Source organism: Propithecus coquereli, unplaced genomic scaffold (genome assembly GCF_000956105.1).
Source record: "Propithecus coquereli isolate 6110/MARCELLA unplaced genomic scaffold, Pcoq_1.0 Scaffold456, whole genome shotgun sequence".
NCBI lineage: Eukaryota > Metazoa > Chordata > Mammalia > Primates > Indriidae > Propithecus > Propithecus coquereli.
In genome coordinates, this window is record NW_012150352.1 from 1906264 (window position 1) to 1915111 (window position 8848).

An 8848-nucleotide genomic window follows, 5' to 3' on the forward strand; every position below is an offset into this window, starting at 1 on the left:
TTTTTTTAAATCTTTTGTTAGATAACTGCCAAGAAAGAATTGTCTTAGGGTTCTTTTCTTCCACAAAGTTAGAAACGCACATATAATCAAATTTTCGGGAGTTTTTAAGAAATATTATAATATCGACGCATACACAGTGATTATTTATTTGAGAGAAATTGGAATTCTAAGGCTTTTGGATTCCATAGTGCTGGCATTTCTCACTATTAGCGCGATCCACACGCTCCACCAAAGCGCCCCCTCGTGTCCACAACCCAGACAAGCATAAATAGCGCGGGCGGGAAGAGGACTACAACTCCCACAAGGACGAGCGCTGTTAGTGACGACAGTACGGAGCGCGAGTTTGCGTTGTAAATATGCAGTTTTCTTATTGGCCAATTGTTGGAGGCGCCTGCGCAAATGGTGCAGTCCCGCCCGCCCGACCCTGTGATGCGCCTGCGCTGCCCGAGCGGTCCTGGGATAGCGATGGAGACTCCGGGCGCATCCGCCCCGGCCCGGTTGCTCCCTGCCGGGTCTGGGCCCCGTAGGAAGCGCGCGACTGGGGGGGCTGGGGCTACAACGAGCAAGCAACGGGTCCTAGATGAGGAAGAGTATATCGAGGTACGACCTTGGTGTGGACGCAGGCGATGTTCTGGTCCCTCCCCCGCCTTGCGCTCCTTCTCGGGTCCCTTCTTTCGAGTCTTGGCACTGCCTTCTCGTCGTGGAAGTGGAACAGCCCGAGTCCCTGCCCTTGGGGTATGGACGGTCCCAGGAGCCAAGTTAACAGTGCGAGGGAGGTGTCCTGCATGGGGGAGGTTCTAGCAGTGTGGTAGGGGGATGGGGAGCGGCTCAGTTTGTATGTGATGGGGTTAGGGAAATAAGGGTTTCTATTAAAGTGCGAGTAGGAGTTTGACAGACTGGAAGGATGGCGGCAAAGAGGGCTTTCTAGAGAGCGGTAACAAGGGTCCTGGAAAGAGGGCGGTTGTGGCGGCATCTTGAGTGAGTGGCTCTCTATCGCCCCTGGAAGTAGCTGTTCGTCCTACCGCAAGGACGCGGGAGCTGGCACGAGGGTTGGAGGAAGTCAGTTTGGTTTTCCACTAGTTAAATTTGGCACGCCTTTGGGATAGACGAACGGTGGGTTTAGTGGACAGCTGGGTGCACAGATTTGCAGCTCAGGAGCAAGGTCTGGATGGAGGTTCACACTGGGGAATCTCAACTGGTGGTGGTGGTGGCGACTGGCTGAAGTCACTCAGGAAATGGGTTTCGATTGGAAGTAGAAGGTCACAGGTGGAAGGAAGGTGGTAACACTCATATTGGTTTGGCTGGTGTGAAAGTGGAGCCAGTAAAGGAGAGTCAGAAAGACCAGTTAGTGAGAGGAAAGAGAAGGGTTTTGTGGACACGATAGGGGGATTTAGTAATGTTAGAGGTTGCAGCGCGGCCACCACATGGAGTGTTGAACCTCACTAGAAAGTGCCCCGAAGTTGTCTCAAGCAAGCTGCAATTACTGTGGAAGGCAGAAGTTGAAGGAGGTTCAGCAAGGGCCATAGTATATACAGCGGCAGACTGTGAGGCAGGGGTGCCCAGATGGCAGCTCTGATTATTGTTCTGATCTCCCAGCAGGGCCTCCAGACAGTCATCCAGAGGCATTTCTTTCCTGATGTGGAGAAGCTGCAGGCCCAGAAGGAGTACCTGGAGGCCGAGGAGAATGGAGACTTGGAACGGATGCGCCAGATTGCCATCAAGTTTGGTTCTGCCCTGGGCAAGATGTCCCGAGAGCCCCCGCCACCCTGTAAGAGGACCCTGTGCGTGGCAGAGAGGGGAAAGCCTGGTGAAGTGTTGCCTCAGGCTCTCTCTAAAATGTACCCCCTTTTTATCCCCCAGATGTGACTCCAGCCACATTTGAAACCCCTGAGGTGCACACAGGCACTGGAGTGGTGGGCAGCAAGCCCAGGCCCCGAGGCCGAGGCTTGGAGGATGGTGAGTGAGAGCTCCCTCTTGGTCGCATGGTCGGGATTGCCTGGGAATCTTATCCCATGAGACCCTGAGAGGGTGGTCTGGAGGGCTGCAGGTCGCATCTTGTCCCCGAGGGGTCTCCTCGCCTGAACAGCAACCCGTGAAGTCAAAGAGCACTGATCTAGGAGGCAGAAGATCGGAGTCCAGCGCCCAAATGTGGTTGGCCTCTGTGGACTGGGAACCTCACCACCTCTCTCGCTGGCCTGTTCGCTGTGCGCCAGCCGCTGCCCTGTGGCCTTCATGGGCGTTGGGAGGCTCCTTTCCTCACTGTCTCCTGAAGATGCCTCAGGGCCTCTACCTTTGTTTCTTCCATGTTGGTCACTTTCCCCACATAATGGCACGGCTAGTCACTTCTCTTCCTTCAGGTCTCTGCTCCGATGTTGCTTGTTCAGGGAAATCTTCCCTGATCTCCCAGTGCAAAGTCACAGCACCCCTGTGCCCTCTGGCTTCCAACCTGGCTGTTTTTTTTACTGCAGGACGTGACATTTCATAAAAAGCATTTCTACTTGTGTATCATCTCTCTCCCTAATTAGCATCCGTTCCACAAGAGCAGAGACTTTGTCTTGCCTCCGTCTATGTGCTCCGCACCTGGAACAGCGCATGGGTGTTGTGGGCCTTTGACAAATATCCGTAGAACAGATGAACTTGTTGTCTTTTTCAATATGTTTACTGGGGTGTATGACACACAGGTGTACGTGCTAACACCCGACTTTATGAGGGGCCTTTTTAGGAAAGGGGGTCTGAGCCTGTTGAATATAAGTGTGTTGCGCGCTGCGGTCAATCGATTTCTCGGCGGATGAGATGGACAAGCTGCTATTTTTTACTGGATTTTAGTCTACAGTAGGATATACCAGCACAGATCTGCTTTACAGACACAGATGTACCTGCTTTACAATCTATTTCTTTCTACCATTAACACAGTCCTTGTTGTCCTTGGGCCTTGATTCTTTATTGAAATGCGGCTTGTGAGTCACAGGGTGATTTGCAGGTTCTTTTTATACCTTCACACCTTACACGTCGGTAAACACAGGAATCATTTCCATAATCCAAGTGGTGGGTGCCACTGTCACTCGTGTTTACAGCCCGGGAACCTGAGACTCAGGAAGGCAGTAACTTCTGTAGGTGTCCTAGATGGTCAGTGGTGGAATGGGGTTTGAATCCTTTTTCTGACCCCAGGTCTTGAACTTGTAGCCACTGTGCTTTGTGCACAGTGTGGAATGTAGCAGGTGGTCGGTCAAGACTGTCCCTAGAATGGAAGAAAAAGCCATCCTCCGGATGTCCTCACTGGGGTTTGCATCACCACACACAGCACCAGGATGCCACCTCAGCAGGGTGCCACTCTCCATGGTGGCAGGGGTAGCTGGGGTTGTGGGGCCCCATCAGGAGCACTGGGTCATATGGTGTCCCTGTCATCGGGGCTAGCTGGCAAGTCCAGACACTTAGGTGACAACCACCTACCTGTAGTACAAGTACCGTGAGGGAAGCGTGGTTAGGGTAAGGAAATCCCAGAGAGGATGGGAGAGCCCTGGGGGCTTTGGAGGTAGATCCTACAGGCTAGGCATAGTTTTGGTTAGGGAGGAGCCTACTTATGGTCACGAGCTCTTGCTCTAATGCCTGGATTGCTCCCCACCCCCACGTCTGAATCAGATGACACATTTCCCTCGGTGTCCAGCAGGCGAGCAGAGCTGGCCAGGCGACTGCAGGGTGTGAGCTGAGGGCTCCCTGGGCAGTCAGGGTGGGCCGATCCCACCCCTACGAGGAGTCCTTTGGGAGTGTGGGCTCTCAAAGAGAGCCAGGCCCGGGGGTCGGGATTCCAGTCATGCTTGGAGGGTGGTGTGATTCCTGGGGCTGGGCTTGCTGGTCTCCCCTGACTGCAAAGTGGTGTTTATGCCCTTTGTGGTCTGTGTTTCTCCCACCTGCAAACCCCTGAGCAGGAGAGGCTGGCGAGGAGGAGGAGAAGGAGCTGCTGCCGAGCCTGGACGTTTTCCTGAGCCGCTGCACAAGCGAGGACAATGCCTCCTTCCAGGAGATCATGGAGGTGGCCAAGGAGAAGAGCCGGCATGCCACGCCTGGCTCTACCAGGCTGAGGAGGAGTCTGAGAAGGTATCCCTGGGGCACCGGGGCGTAGACACTCTCAGTTGGGGTTGGAGCAGCTGCAGGCACAGTGCCTGGGGGCATCTCTGACCATCAGTTTTCCCCACTCAGTTGCAGAGGGAGAAAGATAACCTCGAGCTCCCATCGGCAGAGCATCAAGCTGTCGAGAGCAGCCAGGCAGGCGTGGAGACGTGGAAGTACAAGGCCAAGAACTCCCTCATGTACTACCCCGAGGGTGAGCGGGCAGGGCCTGGCAGCTCGGTGGGGAGGCGCAGGATGGAGCCATGTACGTCTGGCTCTGGGTTCGGTCAGCCTTCAGGGCACACGTACGTGCCGCTTGCATTCTGGTCCTCGGAGAGGTCATAGTCTGTTCAAGGTCGATGGGGGAGTGAGGCTGTCTCCAGCTGCAGTCGGGGTCTGAGCTGAGCTCGACGCTTCTGTTCGGCAGGAGTGACTTGGCTGGGAGAGTGAGCCTGCTCCTGCCCCTCAGGCCCCTGGGCTGCTGGGCTGATGTGGGGCTTGCCCACCCCCCTGACACCTGCTACGTCTCTGCTTTGTCTGCCAGGTGTCCCTGAGGAAGAGCAGCTGTTTAAGAAGCCCCGGCAGGTGGTGCACAAGAACACACGCTTCCTTCGGGACCCCTTCAGCCAGGCTCTGAGCAGGTGCCAGCTCCAGCAGGCGGCTGCCCTCAATGCCCAAGTGAGCAGCGGGCTGGCAGGGCCACATGGGGCTAGGTGTGGCAGTGCTGGCTGGGGCAGGCACAGCCTCTTTGATTTCCTTGGGCTTGGTGGAGCTCAGTGGGTAGAAGTATCTGGGGCCCCATGTGGCGGGGTCTTTTCTTGGCCCATGTGGGCTTCCACTGGACACTGTCTTGGCCAGACACGGTCTGTGGGTCCAGATCTGTGCCAGCTCCCTTGATGGCGGAGGCCGACCCAGGCCAGCCATGCGCATGCCCACACACCAGGCAGGGCTGTGGGCTAGACAGTGGGTGGGCAGGCAGGGAAGCCAGCGAGCCCCTGAGGGTGAGCTGGGGTGAGAGAGTGTTCGTGATGGCAGAAGGCAGAGGTTTTCCGAGCCTGGAAGCAAGACGGATGGGTGTTCTCTGATGGGGACTGTGTGGTTGTGCGACTGAAGGATGGGAGGCAGACTAGAGACTAGAGCACAGGTCCTTTCGTCAGTGTTGCCCCCGCAGAGGCCTGAAGTCGGTGCCCTCTGGAAGTAGCCAGGGTGGGGTGCTGAGCTGAGGGCCCAGCACTGCCCTGGATGGGAGGAGGGGGGCATCTCTTGCTTGGTGCCCATTCTGACAGCCTCAAGGTCTTTTGTGGGGTAGAGGCGAGGGGGTCCTCCCTCTTTCCCCAAGACGGCTGCCAGCCCCAGAGCCCCGGCTTTGCCCTAAGAAGGGGAAGTGTTTCCAGCATGTTCCTGTGCATCTGTCCATCAGCCAGCTGGGGAGAGAGCACTCCAGCCCCCTGATGCTTGTCTCTCTGCTTGTTCCGGCACAAACAGGGCAAGGTGGGCCCCTACGGGAAGGAGCTCATCCCTCAGGAGTCCCCCCGAGTGGGCGGATTTGGATTTGTTTCCACCCCTTCTGCTGCCCTTGGTGAGAAACGTGCTCCTGGCAAGCGGGCCACTGCTGGGACTGCCTGGGGGGAGGTAGGCTATCAGCCAGTCACTCCTCGCTGTCGACCTGGTCTTTCCTGTGCCTTATGTGACTCAGGGACCTAGTGTCCTTCTCTCCAAGGACAGAGCTGGACTCTGGGGCCCTGAGAGGCAGATGCCCAGGCTGGACTCTCTCAGGCAGACCCAACCTGAGACGTCCTGACTCACGTGTTCTCTTCTGGTGCTCACCGCTGTGTCAGCAGGTGGGGTGCTGTGTGCACAGTGCTTACAGACCTAAGTCCAGAGAGCTCTGTGGGGTGGGGAGGCTCTGGGCCTGAGTCTCCTCCAACAGGCTAGCGAGACGTGGATGGTCCCGTGGTGTGTGTGGGCATCCTCTGTCCCCCTTAACACTGGTCTCTGTGCTCTTGGGTACTCGTTGCTGTGACATAGGCCAGGGTATGTGGAGGTGCCATGTTTGCCTGGAGTTCTACAAGGTTTGGAGCCTCCAGGAGGCTACTCAGGCTGAATACATGGCTGCGGGGGCCTGGACCTGCCTCAGGCCCACTGTGACCTTGGCATTTCCCTCTCAGAGGAAGGAGGTGCCAGGGTTCCAGCATCCCGGGGAAGGAGAGAGGGCCAGCTGCTGGCCTTGATGTTAGCTGGGACGCACATGGGATGAACTGGCTGCGGCTGGGGGGAGGGCCTGGCAGGGCCCTGGTGCTCTGGCCTGAGGTGGCTGTGGGCTCTCCGTCTGCAGGTGTGAACGAGTCCCTGCTGATGACCTGAGGGGAGGTTGAGAACACACCCTTGTGAGTGGAAGGATCAGAAACCCCCTACGTGGACAGGACACCAGGCCCAGCCTTCAAGGTCAGTTGTGGTGAGGAGGGGCAGGGTGGAACTCTGTGGATGCCCACTGGACCCTGAGTGCCTGTGGCTCGGGACTGAGTGCCATGGATGGGACCCCTGCTGACGGGGCAGAGCGCTGGCACTTCTGAATGCTGGGGTGCTGAAGACAGGCGTGGCTGGTTGGGGGTGCCATGGACGGATTTGGCGGGGCAGGGGCTGAGGCACCAAGGCAGGCAGTGGCCTGGGCCCTGCTAGAGCCTGAAGGCCGGGGGCTGTTCATAGATGGGGCAAGATGTCACAGAGAGGCCAGGAGCCCTGACTGGGGTGGGGCTGTGTGCTTGCAGAGAAAGGCCTCTGGTTACAGAACACGATTAGGGACACACCAGAGTGTGTGGCTTAAGCCCAGTGTTGTAGGAGTGGTCGAGGCCTGGAGCAGGCAAGGGGTACTCTTCACGGGCCAGATCAGGTGTGACCAGGCAGGGGTGTGTCGTGGTGGCCCCTAAGTGCCAGGCAGTGAAGGGAAGCTGGGTGGCAGATGGCATAAAGAAATTGGGTGGCCCAGGGTGGTGTGGCCCTGGAGAGGTGTTGAGATGACGAGGCGCTCTGTCTGCAGGGAGTTTTTTGGGGAAACTGAGTGACTGGTGTGGTTTGGAAAGGAGGAGAGGTCCCCAGAACTTGGGAGCACGCATGTCCCGCTGTCGGGAAGCTGGGCCCCTGCCTGTGCTGACTCTGGAATGCCGAGAGGTCCAAAAGGCAGAGGTTTGTGTTTGCAGAGACCAAGGGTGTGGGGTCGCATCATCTGCTTTGAGAAAGAACGCCAGGAGAGGTAGCGTGTGTGGCATGACCAGGAGGCCAGGGAGGTGACCGGACAGGAGCTCATGTCCAGCCAGTTCCTTTAAACACTGGCAGTGATCAGTGTTTGAATTGAAGTGGAAAAGAGAGAGTTCACTCGTGGAGCAATAGAAATTTAGAACAACTAGAAATAACTTAGCTTTCGTAGAGAAAACCACAGACTTTATCACATACCTGAGGAGGGCACTGTCCTGTCTTCCTGTCCCATCTCTGGACCCTAAATTCTGACCTGGCCTACGGTTTATTTCAGGACTTTTCCCCTTTTCTGTTGGCCTGGGTTCCAGGACCCGGGCATAGCCAAAGCGTCAGGGCCTTGTGCTACGCTCACCTTTGGCCGCACAGCCGCCTCTTTGTTCTCTCTCCCAGGTTTGTCTTGGTTGTCCTCACGTCCCGGACAGGTTTCAGAACCAAGGTGCCCAATACTTCTGCCCACGTTCTGTCTAGACGTGCCTTACCTCTACAGACCACCCTAGGGAAGGACCAACAGTGCCATACTGGGAGGCCTTTAGAAATAAAAGAATTTAGGGTCTGAGAAAGATGGTGACTCATATTGTGCTGAGAAGCAGAGTATTTGGAAATAAAGTAGCTTGACATAAGTATAGCAGAGTACATTCCAGAAAGGTGGAAGACTAAAGGTAAAAAGAATAACCATAAAACAACTAGAAGAAAATAGTGGCAAATAGTCTCTTTTTTTTTCTTTCTTTCTTTTTTTTGAGACAGTCTCACTCTGTTACCCAGGCTAGAGTGCAGTGGCATCAGCGTATCATCGTAGCTTACTGCAGCGTCGAACTCCTGGGCTCAAATGATCCTCCTGCCTCAGCCTCCCAAGTAGCTGGGACTACAGGCGCCACCACCATACCAGGCTAATTTTTGTGTTTTTCATAGAGACTGTGTCTCACTCTTGCTCAAGCTGGTCTCGAACTCCTGGACTCAAGCGATCCTCCCACCTTACCCTCCAAGAGTGCTGGGATTGTAGACATGAGCCACTGTGCCCCAGCCTAGTCTGATTTTAAGTAAGGAAGAAATCACAAAGTTATAGCTACACAAAAATGACAAACTTAAATACAGCAGAAAATGTCATAAAAGTAAAGCAGGCTGGGCGCGGTGGCTCTCGCCTGTAATCCTAGCACTCTGGGAGGCCGAGGTGGGAGGATCGCTTGAGGTTAAGAAAAATAGCTTCTAGTTTGGCAGGAAGTTTAAAGAAAAAGTAAAGCAAATAACTGAAAAGATATTTGCAAGGCATAGCTTAATGTCCTCGACACAGGTGAAGCTGCTGTGAGTAACAACAACAAAAAGCCCTGATGAGCTCATTGAGAGAAAAATAGGCCACGGATACGCGTGGGAAGTTCTTGAAAGAAATACAGAAGATGAAAAAAGGTGTCCACTCTAGCAGTCGGGGAAACGACAAGATGCTCTCTTTTCCTGAAAGATACCAGAGGCTCCAGTCTTGGCAGGCCTGCCTTTG

At 55.4% G+C, this 8848-nt stretch overlaps 1 protein-coding gene across 1 annotated transcript; it reads left to right on the top strand.

Annotated features, from left to right (window-relative positions):
- Positions 1-382: 382 nt before the first annotated feature.
- DGCR14 (DiGeorge syndrome critical region gene 14) lies at positions 383-6630 on the top strand. The gene is given in 9 exon segments (XM_012655008.1): positions 383-600; positions 1600-1768; positions 1861-1956; positions 3927-4052; positions 4055-4095; positions 4198-4321; positions 4652-4785; positions 5593-5739; positions 6443-6630. Coding segments are annotated over 9 exon segments (1044 nt in total). The 5' UTR covers positions 383-399; the 3' UTR covers positions 6449-6630.
- Positions 6631-8848: the final 2218 nt, after the last annotated feature.